We start from the raw sequence: 17173 nt of genomic DNA, 5'->3' as shown, positions 1-17173 counted from the left end.
GGTTGAATGACCCTTTCACAGGGGTTGCCTAAAACCATTGGAAAGCACAGGTATTTACATTATGATTCATAACAGTAGCAAAATTGCAGTTATGAAGTAACAATGAAGATAATTTCATGGTTGGGGGTCCCCACAACAAGAGAAACTGTATTAAAGGCTCTCAGTATTGGGAAGGTTGAGAACCACTGACTTAGAGCTGACCAGTTAGGCTAAGATGGTGGCCCAGTGAGCCCCAGGAGCCTCCTGGCTTTGTCCCTCCAGTGTTGGAGACCTGGCCCTTCCTAAGGGGCAGCCCATGAATGACTTTCCCAGAAGGGCTTTTCCTTTCTTCCCGATGTCCTGCCAACCAAACTCTTGGAGCAGAGCAAACAGTCTTCAGAAAGTCCTCCTGCACCCACCCTGCTGGGTGGAGCACAGTGCCCAGACACCCAGGCACACCCATAGCACAGGTCATAGCTTTCTCCTTCCTGTTCCTTGAGCTGCCAGAAGCTGAGGGAGGCCCCAGGGTCCTGAAAAGTCTCCTTAAACCTCTTGCTTTCACAAGTTAAAGGACAGAGGGCTTGATATTGACAGGCTTCGATGGAATATGGGCCCTAACGTGCCAGGCCCCCAGACACGACATTACTTTCTGGACCTTTAATTACTGCTACTTGCAGGTTGGGAAGGCCTGAGAGACACCTTACCAGTCCTCATGGGTCTCTGTATTTACTGACAAGCAGTGCTGAACAGACTGAATGGTTGCTTATGCCACCGGTGACAGTCGTGACCACCAAGAGCAGAGAGCTCAGTGGCCTAGAGGTTGCACAGGTGTGGTGTTCTAACCCAGGTTTGGTCAGCCCTCGGAATACAGTGCACCTGGAGGCAGCAATGGAGTGTAGAGGTGGCCAGTGGCCCTACCTCGCTGGAGTCCTCTTGCTGGTTGATGACAGTCAGGGCATCCTCTGAGGCCTGCCGCTTGGCCTCAGCCAGGGCTCGCTCCATCTTGGCACGCTCTGTGGTGATGAGTTCATGGGCTTTGCGCTCTGCATCAGACACAGCTTTCTGTAGCTCTGACATCGCCTGGCGCTTCACCTCATTCACGGCTTCTTCTGTAAAGCACAGAGGTGGGCTGGTGGTCACACTGGCCAGTATCACCTAGGCCAGCTTACCTAGGGTTCTGGACCCTCCACACTCACAACTTGGGTAGGAGCTTTTAAATACAGGTGTATGCATACAGGCCTACCATACATTGCATGTGTGCACACAAAGGCACATGCCAAGGATCCCATACCTTTCCTGACAGGTTTGTGGATGAAGTATTTATCTAATTATTCTTTATCAATAAAAAATCGGGAATCATATATCAGAGTAAGAACCTGATTGATCAGAGAAGTGGTGGAGAAGTGACCAGTAACCTCCTCTTTCTCTTCTTCCTCGATCCAAAAAGCTCAGCATCTTCCTAAGCCCCTCTGTGTCTCTTAATATGTCCTGGGTCCTCCAAAACCTCTATGGCTAATTTTGGTCAGCTAGTAGCTAGCTCTGCCCTCTGACTCAAGGTAAACTTTATTGGCAGTCTCAGGAGTGTCAGAATATGATCAAAATATCCCACATGTGGATGACTATGTAAGTCCTGGGCACATGTGTGCAACCCTGGTCAAGAGGAATAGAGCCATGGGTAAACTTTCTAAAGCTCAACCTCCACCTGCAAGTGTCATGGTCCTCACTCTGGTGTGCATCTTCAGGGGGTGAGGTCTAGTCCCTGCCCCACAGTATGATCCAGCAGGTTCTGGGGTGTGTCCAGGATTCTGTTCTAACAGACTTCAGACAAGCGACTGCTGTGAAGGACCTGCCTTGAGGACAACAGGTCTGCTCCTTGGCTTTGCTTAGGCCTATCCAAGGGAGCCAGAAGGGACTATGTGAACTCTGGCTGTAATTCTGGCTGTAATTGATTCATGTTCTCATTCTCATTCTCTCTCTCTCTCTCTCTCTCTCTCTCTCTCTCTCTCTCTCTCTCTCTCTCTCTCTCTCTCTCTCGTGTGTGTATGTTTGTGCATTTTGTGCACACTCCTGTGTGTGGCCCAATGTGTAAATCCACAAACTTGCTGCACGTGGAGTCCATCTGTGTTGCAGACACTTCTTATGGTTGTCCCCAGGGTCTGTCCCTATAGCCTTACTCACCAGCCTTCCTCCAGATCTCCTCAGGCATATAGCCAGAGAGGGTCCTGGGCATGAAGTCCCGGTGAACATCTGAAACACAAGGATGGGGGTACAGTGTCATACATAAGCTGGGGTTATCAGTTGCCTTTTTCCACACTGGGTTCCCCTCCACTCTGGCCAGGGCTTGAAGGCAAGGAATATTTTTTTCCTGGGAAACAGGGCTTCACATGCCACCAGGGGGGTAGGGGGATTGGGGTGGCATGCTCTATAGCCAGTGGACATGGATTCAGGCAGGGAGCTGGGCATGTCCTAGGCCTCCCCTAGTTTCTGTGGTCACCACTGTGGTGGATGGGTAAATAGAAGCCTCTAAGTGCCACCTCCTAAGCTTGGCCTGTACCTACTAGATCCTGGGAGGTCCAGGCTTCCTAGAAGACCAGGTGCATATTTCCGCAAGTGAAAAAGGCCCCCTTTTTCAAGTGACGCTCTCTGTTTAAGTAAGGCCTGACTATTGGCTAGCTTTCTGGGGAATTAGTGGCATCCTACAGAGGCTGTGTAGGGCTAGCAACCCCTCACTACAGGTCTTCTGTGTTCTTCCTTGGTACACACCTAGCTGAGACCCCTCAGGGCCACTGCAGCTGTTGAGGGGCCGGACAGAGGTGGGGGTGGGGCCCCCCTTCTTTCCTTCCTCGGAGTCACTGTAGCACCGGATCCAGTGGTTGAGTTCTTCACGGTCAGCCTCCTGGCAGCGTCGCAGAACAGTGAGGGATCGCCTTGTTTTCTCCACCATATCCATGATGCAGTTCAGGAGCTGCAGGTGGGTGGCAGGGCCTTCAGTACGTTGGAACCGGGGTTGTGGCCAGATGTGGCCATCCAACATGGAGGGGGTGGTCAGGGAGCCAGCTCATCATCCCTGAAGGCAGGGCACAGAAATCTACCTTGGCTCCCCACAAACAGTGACATGGTTCCCAGTGCCTATGGGCACCCAACTTGAATGGGCACTTCTTTGGATGCAGGGTATACAGGCTTAGGATCTTTCCTTTGAAACCCTGACAGCAATCTGCCTTGGGAACATTCCCAAGAAAGAAGCAGGTAAGGGACCCACACTTGAGAGTGCATGGTGGTCAGAGGGATGGAGCTCCTAGGAGCATCAAGACACAGCCCACTTGGCCTGACCAGAGGCTCAGGCACCTACCACAAAGATAGCCTACACCACTGGGGCTCTACTCTGCAAGAGTGTGAGTGCCAGGCAGCGGCGGCGCACACCTTTAATCTCAGCACTCAGGAGGCAGAGCTAGGTGGATCTCTGTGAGTTCGAGGCCAGCCTGGTCTACAGGATAGGATCCAGGATAGGCCCCAAAGCTACAGAGAAACCCTGTCTCGAAAAACCAAAAAGTCTCTGAGCAGGAAATAGTGGAGGAAGAAGGGCCTGTCTGCATGGTTCAGCGTCCTTGTCTCTATTCTCTCACAGCATCCTGATAGGTCAACGATAGACAATGATTATTACATAAAGGGACAGGCAGACAGTAGGCACTCAGATAGGTCCTGCCAGGAGATGCTGAACCCAGAGCAGCCCAAACTCAGTGTTGCTCCCCACCCCCAGCCTTAAGCTCTAGAGTAGTGCAGACATTCTGGGAATCACAGAGGCCCAAACTCCACCTGGACACTCACACTGTTGAGGTGTTTCCACTCTTCTGCCCACTCACGTTCTGTGAGCCTGTGGTCAATCACTTCTTCTTGTCGAGACCCAGGCATGGCTGCAGAAAGGGCAATGCACATTTAGGCCCCCATGTGGATGCCAAACCCCACCCTTGCCCATAACTAAGCCCTGACTTGGATCTCAGGTCCTGCCCCTACTCCTAGGTGCCTCCTACTTCCTAAATACCATTCCTACTTCAGGGGGATAAAACACTCGTCATCCCTGGTTCTGCCTTGGCCATTCATTCCCTCCCTACTAGTCTTCCAATCCAGCTCCTCTTGCCTTTTCTCTGCCCATTTCTGATAGGCAGCTCCAGATCCACTTTAAGGGTCTGTCTTATCACGGTCCAGAAACCTCAGGGCCTCTGTGCAGCTGTTCAACTTATGTATGTTTACGACTTCCTCTCAAATATCTGTACTCCTATGCATTCCTCAAAGTCCAGGCCACAGGGTCCCTCTACAGCTGCAGAGTCTTTGGAATTCTTCAGGCCATGTGTCTCTGGTCTCTAGGTACAAGACTTCCCTGTTTATTCTCTACCCCCAGACTGTCAGCTCCATGGAGAAAGATGGTGTGTTGTGTTTACCTCTGTGTCCCCAGGCTGAACTCTGGCCTGGGTGTTTACCAGCCCTGAGTGTGGTCTTGGGATCAGATCTACTGGCTGCAGGGTCAGACAAAGTAGCAAGCCAGAATGGCTCATTCCACACGGGATCCTGGGGCCCTTATCTTGCCACTCCCTGCCTCAGTTTCCTGACCCTGCCTAGTTCTTAACATAGTGAGAAGTAAGAAAGAAGATCCCAAGCTGACCTGGTAAGCTTGAGGAGGTGTCCCCAAGCAGGGCTTGGTGCTAAGCACTGTGCCCTTCTTTCTGCCCTGACCTTGGAGGGAAGGTCCATCTTTCCCATGTAATAGATGAGCATACTGAGGCTGGTGAGGATCATGTCTGTCCATAGTTACCAGGCAGCAAGTGGGGGAGGCAGTGTATGGATCCATCCAGCCTGGATCCCTGACCTCGGGGATGGCCAAATGGGGTGGGGCAGGGTGTGGGATGCCACTGGACATGAGGGACATGATGGTCCTCTCCTGGTTTTCCTGAAATGTCAAATACTTCCAGTGTGGTAACTGAGGCTGTGCAGGTGAGCTGGTGCCAACCCAGGCTTCCTGGGGGCAAAGCCTCTCTTTAAAGCTGCCATCAGTGCCTAAGGACCTCTTAGTACCCTAACCTGAAATGCCTTCCTCGAGTTGAGAAGGGCAGGGAGTGGCCACAGCCGTCATCCAGCACTCTCTCTGGCTGCCCACAAGGGGCCTGTGCCAACGCCCCAACTAAAATAGAGGCTGAGATCTGTGCGACAGCTGGCGTTTATTTTTGCATTAGCAAAAGCGAGTGGGAATTAGCACCTGCCTGACCCGGCTGTGGTGAGCCAGACACTGTCACCTGCTGCCTAGGTCCAGGCCCTGGAAGCTTCCACAGTGTGTGGGGGGTAGGGAGAGGCCTCTGCTGACCCTGGTCTGGGACCCTATAGGTATCCTGCATGACCCTGGATGGTCATCTCTAGCATTCCTTTCCAACACACTGGGGCGTAGCAGGGTGGGGCTAGGCAGGTGTTGCTGTGACCATCCATGGCTGTCCCACTTGTATTCTTTGAGCCTCAGTTTCCTTTGAGGTGTGGGTACAGGCTGAGAAATGCCAGAGTGCGTGTGCTCCGTGTCAGCTGCTGTCCCTGTCATCAGCAACTGGGCTTTGGAGGACACCGTGTGCCAGGTGTTCTAGCAATGTCTGTCCTCACACAACTGTTCTGACAGAGGAAGAAACTGAGGCAGAGAGGTCACATGGCCCACTTCTGGATTCAAGGACAGCCAGGCAGACCTGCTGGTAGCCTTGCCTTCAGCTACTTTGGCTGTAGGCTGCCCAGCCCAGGAGGGTGGTAAAGGCTGCTTCCTAGGATAGGGTCCTCTGCCCTCATGCTATTCTGTGTGTGAGAAGGGGCAACTTGGCTCTGAAGGGACAAGTCAGGCTACCTGGGCACAGGGGTGCCTACTGACTCCTTACACCGGTTTCTTTACTGGACGGATGAGGTAGTGATTACAGCTGCAGTACCTTCCACTAGAGTGTAGGTACAAGCAGCTGCTGACTGAACCCTAAAAAAATGCATATAAACTCTCTCCAATACAAGCACATGCAGGCTTATACATATGCGCAGGCTCGCAGACACATGGGTTCACTCACTCCCTGTGTCCATACCTCAAGGGGTCGATGGCACTCTCACACCACTTACCGAGGGGCCGATGGCGCTCCCGCAGCTCTCGGGGATCAGGATGTCGGTAGGAGTCCCGGAAGTGGTGGGCCATGGCCATGTCCTCGAGGCGATAGTGTGGGGGCGGGGGTGGTGTAGGGTGGGGCAACCCATTGCTGGGACTGCAGCGCTGGGCTGGGCTCAGGGTGCAGGACCGCTTGCTGAGGTGGTCGGGGTGCAGAGGGTCCCGGTCTGACCCATTCTCTTTGGTCCTGACCGAGAAAACAGGTGGCCAATGGATAGCAGCCCCAGTCTTGGACAGAGGGTAATAATAGAGGTGAGGAGAGACAGGGTGGAGGCAGAAACTCAGAGGAGCCTCCCTGGGTTCTGGTCCCCCACTCTGACCTCCTCTGGGACTCCTGGTAGAGAATGGAGGGAGGGAGACATCCAGGGTCCCATGGCCAGGTATGGTCCCTACTGTGGTATAGTGGTAGGACCAGTTCCTCTGTGGCCAGTCAAGGGGTCCATCCAGCCCAGCCACCAAGGGCTCTAGGCTCCAGGTCACTCAGGGTCTTCAAACAGCACAAAGACAAATGAGTTCTGGTGGATAGACCCCTTCCTGAGCTGCTGTCTTCCAGGGATCCCAGAGACCCCAGGTCTGTCGCTCAATAGGGCAGCGTATGCTGCAGAACCCAATGTCACCAGCCCACCAGCTGGCAGTATTAGCAGCTCTTGATCAGTCCTGCTGTAGACAACAGACTGGACCAGCTGTCTGGCAGAGCTGTGGCAGAGGCAGATGGGCAGGAAGAGGCCGCCTTGGGTCACCTCCCTGTCCTGGGAATCTGTGAAAGGCTGTTACCTGTCAGGTGTCCTCCTCTTGCCGTTCTCATTGACTTCCAGCAGGAGCTCAGAAGAGTCGATAGGGGAGGTGGCACTGGCATCCAGCAGGAGTTGTTCATGCTGGGCCAGGTACTGGGCCGGCGTCTGCTTGGCCAGGCGGGCACAGTGCAGGAGCTCTCGCTGCAGCAGTGGAAGATTGGCCTGCGGGCAGGACAGGGGTTTTAGGCACAGATCCCTGTCAGCTGGTGTGCAAGCCCACAGAACCTGGTGAGACCAGTAGACAGCCCAGGGCTGCCTCTGTGTGACTCGGGACTCTGGGTCCCTCAGGTTCCTTTCCTTTCCACAGCACTGTGGGAAGCGACAGGCCTGTGCCCTGCTGGACACAGAGCAATGTATGGACTTTCTACATCACCATGCTTCCTCCCAGAGTCTGCAGCCAATATTCCCTACCTGTATCCTGTCTAAGCAGGCGCCATATCGTCCTTTGCACAGAACAGGAAAGCAAGGTTCAGAGAGGGCAAGCAACCAAACACGCACACATGCACACGCACACGCACACGCACACACGCACGCACGCACACAGGATGGTGGTAAACAGAGGTGCTGCCAAGAGAACCCGACACTGATGCAGAGTCCCTGCTCTGGCCCCCCAAATGCACTGGCCAGGATCCCCACAGAGCTATCTCCTCTCTTCCCACTGCCTCCCACTCTCCAGCCTCAGCCCAGAACAAAGCTTACAGCAGGACCTCAGACATCAGTGTGTGCTTTCTGCAGCCATGCAGCTCTGAGCACATGGGGAATGTGACCTGCATGAACTCCAGCCTCAGTCATGACATCACAGCTCGAGTATACATTTGCAGACGAGGCCACCAGAGCTCACAGACTCCATCTCTAAACCTATGAACTTCACCCTAGTGCTGGGCCAGGGTCTCCAGGAACTGCTGGTGGTCAGCCTTTCCAGAGCTGCTGTGGGTAGGGTGGCAGGCTGGCCCTGAGCATGCTGGAGAGGGGCCCAGTGGCAGGCTCTTGGGAGAGCCAGCAGTTCTAAGTATTTGTAAATAAACACAATCTACAACTTTCCCATGCGTTTCAAAGCTGCCAGGGCAGCCTTCTCCAGCCTCTGCCTCCTCAGCCCCTGCTGGCGCATCCACCCGGCCCATCAGGCAGCCGATGCATTTTTGTTGCGCTGTGACACTGCCAAGCCTGTTTTTCTGTTTGGATAGCTGAACAGGGGCCAGCTCACCATCTGCCGACCACGTCAGAAGCATGAGCTGGGATGAGGTCCTGGGAGGTCTCAGTAGCCCAGAGTCTCCTCCCTCACCAGTCCCCCACCCACTCTGTCCTCTCCTTGGCCAGCATGATGGGGCGGGGGCTGGGCATGAGCACCATCTGGTTGCTGTTAGGGTGGGGAAACATCTGGGGTCCTGGCCAGCTGGGGCCAGCTGGGACTTGGAGTCTCGGGTGGGGCAGCTTCTGAAAAGCCCCACTGTCCAGCTACAGGAAGGCGGGAGCAGGACAGAGTGGAGGAGACCCTAGGTATCAGGTAGTCTAGCCGTACCATCCAGATACACCGCAGTCCTTGGCTAGGGGTACAGGACCACTGCTCACCCAGAAAGAACAAGTCCCCATTTTTCTTCAAAAGTCCCAGGCATCATTCAGAGGACAGACCAAGCTGGTCACAGGGCACCCTGGGCCCCAACTTCACTTGGCATAGAGATTTTGATGTCCAGAAAATCTAAACCATCTTTCTCCTCAATGGGCCTCTGGCAGAGGATACATAGTACACATCCAGCCACCATGGTGATGGCTAAGCCATGAGTCTTTTTTATGCTTCGCTTGGTTCTGCAGAGCCCTCCCACCACAGGCCGTCCAATCGAAGACTTGGCGGACCACTCACCCCGGTTGGCCTACTGAGGAGATGTGTGACCTTGGGAAGTCACACAGCTGCCTCCTGCCTCATCTGTAAGCCAGAGCTCTGGAAGCCCTGGCGCAGTAGGCTCCAGTGAGCCCCACGTGAATTAACTCAGTTCTTCCTATCACCTGTGTGGCAGGCAGTTTTGTCTTGCCTAGGAAAGGACACAAGAGGGCCCTGAGTGGGAGCCAAGTTCTGCCCAGCCACACCTTCAGAACGGTTTCTTCTCAGAATGGCATCCCCAGAGGTGGCCATGAGAAGCACTGCAGACGCCAGAAGGTCCATGACTGTTCAGGAAGGTGCTACGCTGCTTCTCTGACCACCAAGAGGGGACCCTATCCAGTGAGGGCAGTGAGGCACCTGGAGCTGCCTGAGCTCTTCCTCAGGCTGCCTTGTTTCTAGACCACTGGGGCTGGGCTCCTACCATGCTGTACCAGCAAAGTAGTTATGCCCGTGGACTGGGCAGAGGGGGCCAGTGTTCTTGTCTTGCCAACAAGGTTAGAAAGACTGGCTGTAACCTCGTATTTTTAGGTTTTATCTTTGGCTCTTACTGCCCCTCCACCCCAGGAGCTCTATATCATGGAGACAGATGTACCACCAATGTTCCTAACAATGAAACACAGAGGTCCTGGGTGAGCTATGAGGTGGGCAGAGAGACATGAAAATGGAGAGGGTCCCTTGACAAAGCAGTTCTGGGCAAGGTGTTCCACCCAGTGCTTGCTTTGGGTGTTGGCCACACTAGGTTAGGTAGGAAGAGTACTGAGGATAGAGACTATGGGCAGTGGAAGCTGGGATATTTCAGGCATAAACAGGGGGGGCCAATGCTACCAAGCATCTGCTGCAAACATTGGCTCTGACAAAATAAGCAGCCGCATGGCATCCCAAAGACAGGCGGTGGCAGAGTCAGCAGTATGTGGAGGGTGAGGAGCATGAGGGCCTCCAACGCACTGCAGATGACTGCCAGGTGGGCCCACGTGCCGGCACCCGTGGCCGCTCTGTTGTCACTAGCTCCAGTGTGAGCCCAGCAAGGTGTGGGTGGGAGGGAGGAGGGGAGTGGATGTGGGGTGTCATGTGGGGTCCCCCTGGGAGGTGCCAGAGGAATGAGGCTGGTAGGACACATACTGTGCGTTCTGTGGGGACTTTGAACTATACAGACCCAAGCTCAAATCCAGGCTTGGGTCTGTACCAGCCGGAAAGGTGAGGGCTTCTGTTTTCCTGCTTACTAACTTGACAGTGTCAGGGCCTATGTGTCCCCCTCCAGGGGTTCAAGAGGGCATCTAGGCAGAGATCTTATAATCCGTTCTTGGTCTAAATTAGGCGGTTAAAAACCTTACTGATGTAGCTGCCCTGAGGGAATGGAGGACTCCAGCTACAGGGGCTGAATACAGAGGAGTGAGGCCAGCCCAGGGGCTGCTGGGGAGCTTGGTGGGGGCTCCTATCTTGGAGCTTACTGCTTGTATGGTCTGACCTCGAACTCTGACTAAAGAGCACAGACGGCGGGGCAATGGTGGTGGCGCACGCCTTTAATCCCAGCACTCTGGATGCAGAGACAGGTGGATCTCTGTGAGTTCAAGGCCAGCCTGGTCTATAGAGTGAGTTTCAGGGTAGCCAGGGCTACACAGAGAAACCCTGTCTCCACCACCAACAACAAAGAAGAGCACAGATAAGCAGGGAGAATGGCCTGGGATCCTAGCTGTAAGTGGAGGTGGGTGCCCTAAGGTGTGGGCATGCTAGCATCTCCCTGAGAGGTCTAAGTGGAAAGAGATCACATGGCCGAACACATTTGGAAGCATGCCATCCTCACTCCTCTCAGAGTGAAGGGCTGCAGTGAGTCACAGGTTACAGGCCCTGCATGAGGACCTGGCTCTTTCCCAGTGTGTGTGTGTGTGTGTGTGTGTGTGTGTGTGTGTGTGTGTGTGTGTGTGTGTGTGTGTGTGTGTGTAGATGACCAGATTTTAAAATCCGGGTCTCGCCGGGCGGAGGTGGCACATACCTTTAATCCCAGCACTCGGGAGGCAGAGCCAGGCGTATCTTTGTGAGTTTGAGGCCAGCCTGGGCTACAGAGCGAGATCCAGGACAGGCACCAAAACTACACGGAGAAACCCTGTCTTGAAAAAAAAATCTGGCATCTCACTAAGCCTGGTAGTGCACACCCGCAATCCCAACTACTGGATGCTGAGACAGGAGGATAAAGAGTTCAAGGCCAGCCTGGGTAACTTAGTGAGACCCTGTCTCAAAATTAGAAAGGACTAGCGCTGTAGCTCAGCAGTAGAACACGTGCACGTACAAGACTGTGTTCAACCCCAGCACTGAAGCAACAAGACCCCCAAACCCAACCGAACAAAAACCAACCCACCCCACCCCCAAACAAATGTAGCTTCTCATCTGAGGGTTCAGGCTGGGGTGAGGAATCTGCCTTGCTAGGGGGCTCTGGTTACTCTGCCAGAGGGACCCAGTGCGGTGTCACCACCCATTCGTGTGGCCCCAGTCCCAAGCTTGGGTCAGTGTTTAGCACAGCGTCTTCCATCTGACCACCCCATCACCCTGCTGTGCAGTCACATGCCTGCCTGTCCATCACCCGGTCACTGCCCTCTGCACACCTGTTCCTGCACTCTGTTCCAGCCATATGGACAGTTGCTTTTCCTCCTTCCCCGGGGCCTTCGTATAGACTAGCCCTGTTTCTTGGAGGGTGCTGCCCAAGCCTTCTCCAGCCGTCTCAGTCACCATGAAATACTCATCCTTGAGAGATTTGGGACTATTTCCCCACTGTATGCACTTCCAAATTCTACACCTGGTCGATAGCACTCTCTTCCCACGAGGTTATTGCTTTAGGGTTCTTTGCCTGCCTGTTCATGCGATCCTCTGAGCCCCTGCACAGCCCCTGGCATGGAGTGGGCAACTCAAAAATCTGCTGAGGGATAAGAATACGCTGCTTTTTGTGTATTCTGACTCATGAGGTCTAGCAACTAGTTACAGCCCTAACTAGTCGGATCTGGTGGTCAGCACCATTTCCCTGGGCAGCTGAGAATGACGCTTGGTAGGGAGGGGGATTGAGGACTGGGGCCTCTCCGAGAGGCCCCAGCTCGGAAGGATTTGGTTACCTTCAGAAAGGGGATGACGAATGGCCGCAATGGGAAGTTGGTGGCTTCTTGGAGCTTGGAATGAAATTCTTCAATCGTCAGAGTTGAGTTCTGCAGGAGAGACCACCCTATTGAAAGGTTCCCATGCACTGTCTGAACCAGCTGCCCCACTCCCACCCTGGGAAGGAGGAGGCTCTGGGTCTGGCCTGAGGGATGAGCAGAGCATAATGGAGTGGTGGACGTCATGGTGGAGCAGGTGGCAGAGTGGTTATCATGGGGAACACAGGAGCCTGATAACCTCACCACCTGATAAGACTCACCACCAGCCCCAGCACCAGTGTGCGAACACGCTCCCCAATCTCGGGTGAGATGTCACTGCCGAACTGCTGCAGGGTGGTGAGGAAACGTTTGAGCTTGCTGAGCTGCCGTGCCCCACATGCTGGGGGCAGGTGTTGTGTAGACAGCGAGGCAGTAGATGAGGTGGCTGGGCCATTGCTGAAGCCATTGGGTGTAGATGGCGCACCATGGATGGCCGTAGGTGAGTGGCTGCTGCCGTTCATCACTGCAGGAGAAGGGTGAGTGTGAGGGCAAGGCATAATGATTATACTTTATAAGTACATATGTAACAGTGACAGCAGTGACCCAGATGACAATGATGACGACAGCAGAGTCCAGAGCAGCTGTGCCCAGTACCCTACACAGCTGCCATTCTGTCCTTGCAACCATTCTGTGCTCATGGGGGTTACACTCTTACAGATATGCGAACTGCTCCTGGGGAGGTGACTCCCTTCACCTCACATACCCCAGCCAGGAGGATGGTAGGGATCACACCCTGGAAGTAGCTTCAGAGACAGATGTTTGTGGGGCTGGCTTACACTGTCCCTGGGGGCTTACCCTGGGCCTGAGGTCAAGGCCTTCACACCAGCCGATATTCTAGGTCCTCCACATGCAGCAGATGCCCAGTCCATCCTACCAGACTGGCTCAGGTTTCCACCGTGAGCAAGCATGGGGCCTCTTCACCCACGGTACGGCAAATGAGAAGTCACCCCCATTAACCCAAGAAAAGGCCAGCAACTCTGCCTCTGCTGTAACAGCCTCAAGCAACACCCTCTACCGAATCTCTTTCCCACCTCTAAGCAATGCCCCAACTCTCCTTAGCCCTGAGCACTGTCCTGGGAGCCTTCCAAAACTTGAGGACCCCAGGCCTCTCTAAGCCTGAGTAACACCATTGCCGGCAAGTAGCCCAGTGCTTGAGCGGATGGGACTCAAGATCAGGCAGAGCGACTGAGACCCCCAGGAGGAGCTGGTTGGATTCTTCAGGGGATTTTGACACAGAAGGCTGTGTCCAGGGGATGGTTCATGCTGAGGACAATCAGGTGACTAAGGACACAGCGGATAAGCATGCTACAGGATCACGGCTGCCAATCACTGAGCCATGGCTGACTGGATGGCCCTACCATCAACTCGGAGTACCAGGGCCAAGGCCAGAGGCTGCCACAGAGTCCTTGTCTATCAGCCCTGAGTGACAAAGGTATGATTAGCAGACTCTGCAGACAGGTCAAAGTTCACAGGTCATGAATGCTACCTCTAGGTATGGACACATGTTCATACACCTCTGGCTCACTCAACTGTTGTTTTTTTCTGTGTCTTATGCCCCCTGACCTTAGGGATGCACCACTGTCTCCTGCCTTGACCGAGTATGCAGAAGCCAGGTTCTCAGGGCTGTGCTGACAGCGTAGGTCTGGGGTACCCTCAAGACCACAGTTCCCAAAGCTCCTGTTGTCTCAATTCCACCTGTGGTGAGGCCTGGTGGGGCTGTAAGTGCTAAAGATCCGTCCGTCCAGGCTTGCCCAGCGCAGAGACTCCAGCTGAGTTCCCCTGGGGTATCTCCTTGCTTCAGGCAATGGGTACCTTAGCAAGGCACTCTAGACTACACCTGCCTGGACATCTTGACCCAAGCCCTAGGAGAGGCCTATGGCCTGGGCATGGAAAGATGAGGTGGAGCCTTTACCTAAGTCCCTCCTTCCTGGCCCTCAAATCTTTTGGCCGCTATGGCTCTTGAAGGATCCTGTCACACCTCTGCTCACACTACAGGACAGGGGACCTAATCCTACTCTGCCAGTCTTGGGGTTCCTGTCCCCTCTGTGGGCCCCACATAGCCCTCTCTTGCTAATGAGTGCAGTGACCAGCTCTATGTTGCCCAGAAACTGCCTGAGGCTTCAGCCCAGATAAACCACCTGGGGCCAGGGCTGGTGGCTCCACACAACATGTTCTAGATCCACAAGGGAGACAGGGCCACTAAGGCCCTGGGATAAACAGTTCATGGATAGACCCAGCTGGTGGCCCCCAGCTGTCTGCTCCTAGGGCTGACCCCTACCTTCTACGTGAGTGTAAGGCAGGACCCAGCCCAGAGCTGCTATGGTGTCATGTGGGTGCGGCTGCTGTTGTAGTCCCCTCGGAGCACACCCTTCCCCATTCCTCTATCCTCACCTCCAGTCCCCTGATACAAGGACTCTCACAGGTCCTCAGACACCCCCATATCATAAACCCTTGAGGGTTGGGGAAGCAACACCAGTCCAGATGTCCAATGTAGGCCAGACCTAGATCTATCTGCCAATGGTCCCAAGCCACTCCGAAGTTCTGAGGTGGGCTCCAGGGTCAGAGATTAGTCATCTTCCTTGTTCCTGAACCCATGGCTTATGGAGCCTGCGTATGCCACCAATTGATCTGGCAGCTGGCCTCATGAGATCACAACCCTAACAGACTCTACATGTTGGGTGTTATGTGAGGTACCCCTTGACAGCTGACCCTAAGGAACAGACATTTCAGCATGTGGGGAGAGGCACGCGGGCTCACATGCCACCTTGGTGTGTTTAGGCTGCCAGCGGTCATGGAACACTGCACACAGTTCTAAGCAGCTCCTCTGTCCTAGTAGGGGGTATGCACATGGAAGCTGAAGCCTTTCCAGTTGTTTCCCCAAATGATTTCAAGAGTCCATTCCAGGGCCTAGGATACACAGTCCGTTCCAGAATGACTATGTTAGTAGAAGCAGCCAGTGTAAGTCTGTGCGTGGGAGCACCCTTCTTGCTCTGGGGTGGTCAGTGATGTCTGCACACAGCATACCAACATCTCTGGGTCCTTAGCCTCTCTAACACCATCTCCAGAGGACCCCACTGGGTGGACTTCCCTCTCACTAGTAAGCTCTGACAGCTACCGACACACATGCCCCGGTCAAACCTAAGCACAGTCACTTGCTGTCACCTCAACCCGACCAGGAGATGGCTGGTTGCCACGGAGACCTCACTAATAGAGGTGAACTTGTGTCTTAAGACCCAAGCATTTTACCACCAGGGCTCTGGGCCTTTTAGTAGTTTCTGAGACATGCCAATGTCCACATTATCTAGTCCACCACCCACCACCACCAGCCTGACCTGGTCCTGTCCTTGCTGAGGCCCGCTTACCAGCCTTGCTCTGAGCGCCTGGGTCCCCCGTGGCCTGTTCGCCTCACTGCCTGTCTGTCTTCCCTCCCGCGGCTGCCGGGCAGTCTCAGCAGCTAAAGAGACGCCAAAAATAGCCCCCAGCACAAGTGTTTTCATTACCACAACAGGTGTGTTACTAAGTTAGACAGCACACGTGTCCTCGGCTGATGTTTGGGGGCACAAACTAGCACCCCACAGCTCCCCTAGCCTTGATGCTTGGGTGGGAGTTGGCCTGCAGCTCACGGACCCTATTAACAGTTCTTCCACTCTTTCTGCCTGACAAGGAGAACACCATTAGCACCACAACAAGACTCAGTCAACAGTTGAGGGCCAGTCAGGCTGTGTGCCAGGCTCTAGTGTGTGGCCAAGCATGGCACAGAATGATGGCAGCAAGAAGGACAACTTAGAACATAAATAACACATGTAACCTCTTCCTTATTCTTAGAGCCCAGAAATTCCATGGCAGCTGCACACACCTGGGAGGTGCAGCTAATTGGCCCGGTTAAGACCGCTGAGGCACAGTAACACCTGATCATGGGGGGTAAGTATTCTTCATGAATATCACCGGGAGCTTTGGTGGAATCATCCACCGGTGACTGATGCCCACAGGGCTTGTGATGTGGGTCAGACATGGCAGCAAGGCTTTGCCAGCATGGAGCATGAATCACCTTCAGCTCTCTAGACTGTGGCAGCATCTCTTTATAGGTAGGGAAGCTGAGGCACAGGCAACCATACCTGCCCATGGTTACCCTGTCAACAGTGAGAGCCAGAGTCTCTTGAAACAGTGGAGCTTGGTTTGCCATTAACACATGTCCCCACTGTCTTCTCATAGTCCTGGCATCTGCTCCAGTCAGCTCAATAGGCATTCACATGCAAAGATCCCACAGTTCCAGCACAATGTCTGAGGGTCTCAGTCTCTAGCCCTTAGGCCCCTGGGCCTCTCTTGTCTTTAAGGTGGCTCGAGATCCAACAAAGGGGGTGTAGAGGCAGCGAGAAGGACCCAGGAGGCCTCCTTGAAGCCCATGGTTCTTGTTATTTTACTTACAGAGACAGACCATGGACCACTTTAAGCAGCCGTGGAAACGGCCATGGGGCAGAGACGTCGCAGGTCCATCCTCGCCATCTGTAAGCAAAATAAGAAGAACACGCTGTCAGGAGGGCGCCTCAGCGGCCCGTCCCCTCTGCTGCTTAGTGGCAGTCCTAGAGACCATGCTGTTGCCACTGGGGGCCAGTCCACTCCTCTGGGCCTCAGTTTCCTCCTCTGCAAAATAACGGTTGTACTGGGTATCTGTCAGCATGAGCAGCACCTACCTCCTAAAAGCTATCTCCCCAGAAAGTGCCTGGTCAGTCCCTCAGCATTGTCCTTAAGCGACTTGGGGCCCAAGTTGTGTGTTTTCAGTCACTGAGATTCATTTCTGAGTTAATTTCGGTGAGGTTGTCAGTGGAGACAGGGCAGTAGCTCCAGGGGTAGTGAGCCCCCTGTCTCAGAAGCATGCAAGGGCAGATGGGAGCTCAACCCACCTAGGAGTTCCCTGCCTGAGAGGCATGTAGTCTGGGTCAGTGCTTCTTGTACTGTCCTAGGTCTCCACACTCAGCCTCTGGCCCATCTCCCCAGCCAGAGACCAATCTGTGCCCAGGGTGGTCACTGGGCCAGGAAAACCACAGCCCTCAAGTAGAGGTTCAAGGTCAGTCTCTTCATTTGGCTTGAAGCACTGGGTAGGAATCTGCAGCTGGCTGCTGAGGCTTTACCAGGACTGCCACCAGCCAGGTGCAGGGGTGTGGTTAACCATGTGGATTAG

The 17173-nt window shown here is 54.2% G+C and overlaps 2 protein-coding genes across 7 annotated transcripts in view; one reads left to right on the top strand and one right to left on the bottom strand.

Moving 5' to 3' along the window:
• The window catches only part of Cbfa2t3 (CBFA2/RUNX1 partner transcriptional co-repressor 3), a 52869-nt gene that overhangs the window by 3601 nt on the left and 32095 nt on the right, over nt 1-17173 (bottom strand). For 3 of the 5 annotated variants that reach the window (XM_052728256.1, XM_052728261.1, XM_052728258.1), the window contains exons 3-11: nt 16420-16497; nt 12216-12457; nt 11917-12006; nt 6923-7104; nt 6106-6335; nt 3805-3890; nt 2743-2944; nt 2158-2226; nt 898-1088 (exon numbers count right to left, since the gene is read on the bottom strand). In XM_052728256.1, coding sequence (XP_052584216.1) covers nt 898-1088; nt 2158-2226; nt 2743-2944; nt 3805-3890; nt 6106-6335; nt 6923-7104; nt 11917-12006; nt 12216-12457; nt 16420-16497 — 1370 coding nt within the window. The remainder of the gene's footprint in view (nt 1-897; nt 1089-2157; nt 2227-2742; nt 2945-3804; nt 3891-6105; nt 6336-6922; nt 7105-11916; nt 12007-12215; nt 12458-16419; nt 16498-17173) is intronic. The other 2 variants (XM_052728257.1, XM_052728260.1) reach the window with 1 other exon arrangement.
• The window catches only part of Trappc2l (trafficking protein particle complex subunit 2L), a 56090-nt gene that overhangs the window by 19946 nt on the left and 18971 nt on the right, over nt 1-17173 (top strand). For both annotated transcript variants that reach the window (XR_008215754.1, XR_008215753.1), the window contains exon 5: nt 15820-15915. The gene's annotated coding sequence lies outside the window, so the exon portion shown is untranslated. The remainder of the gene's footprint in view (nt 1-15819; nt 15916-17173) is intronic.

This window comes from Peromyscus californicus, unplaced genomic scaffold (genome assembly GCF_007827085.1).
Source record: "Peromyscus californicus insignis strain IS unplaced genomic scaffold, ASM782708v3 Scaffold_8__1_contigs__length_139910024, whole genome shotgun sequence".
NCBI lineage: Eukaryota > Metazoa > Chordata > Mammalia > Rodentia > Cricetidae > Peromyscus > Peromyscus californicus.
The sequence above is the reverse complement of the archived record's forward strand: the minus strand, read 5'-3'. Positions and strand labels throughout refer to the sequence as shown.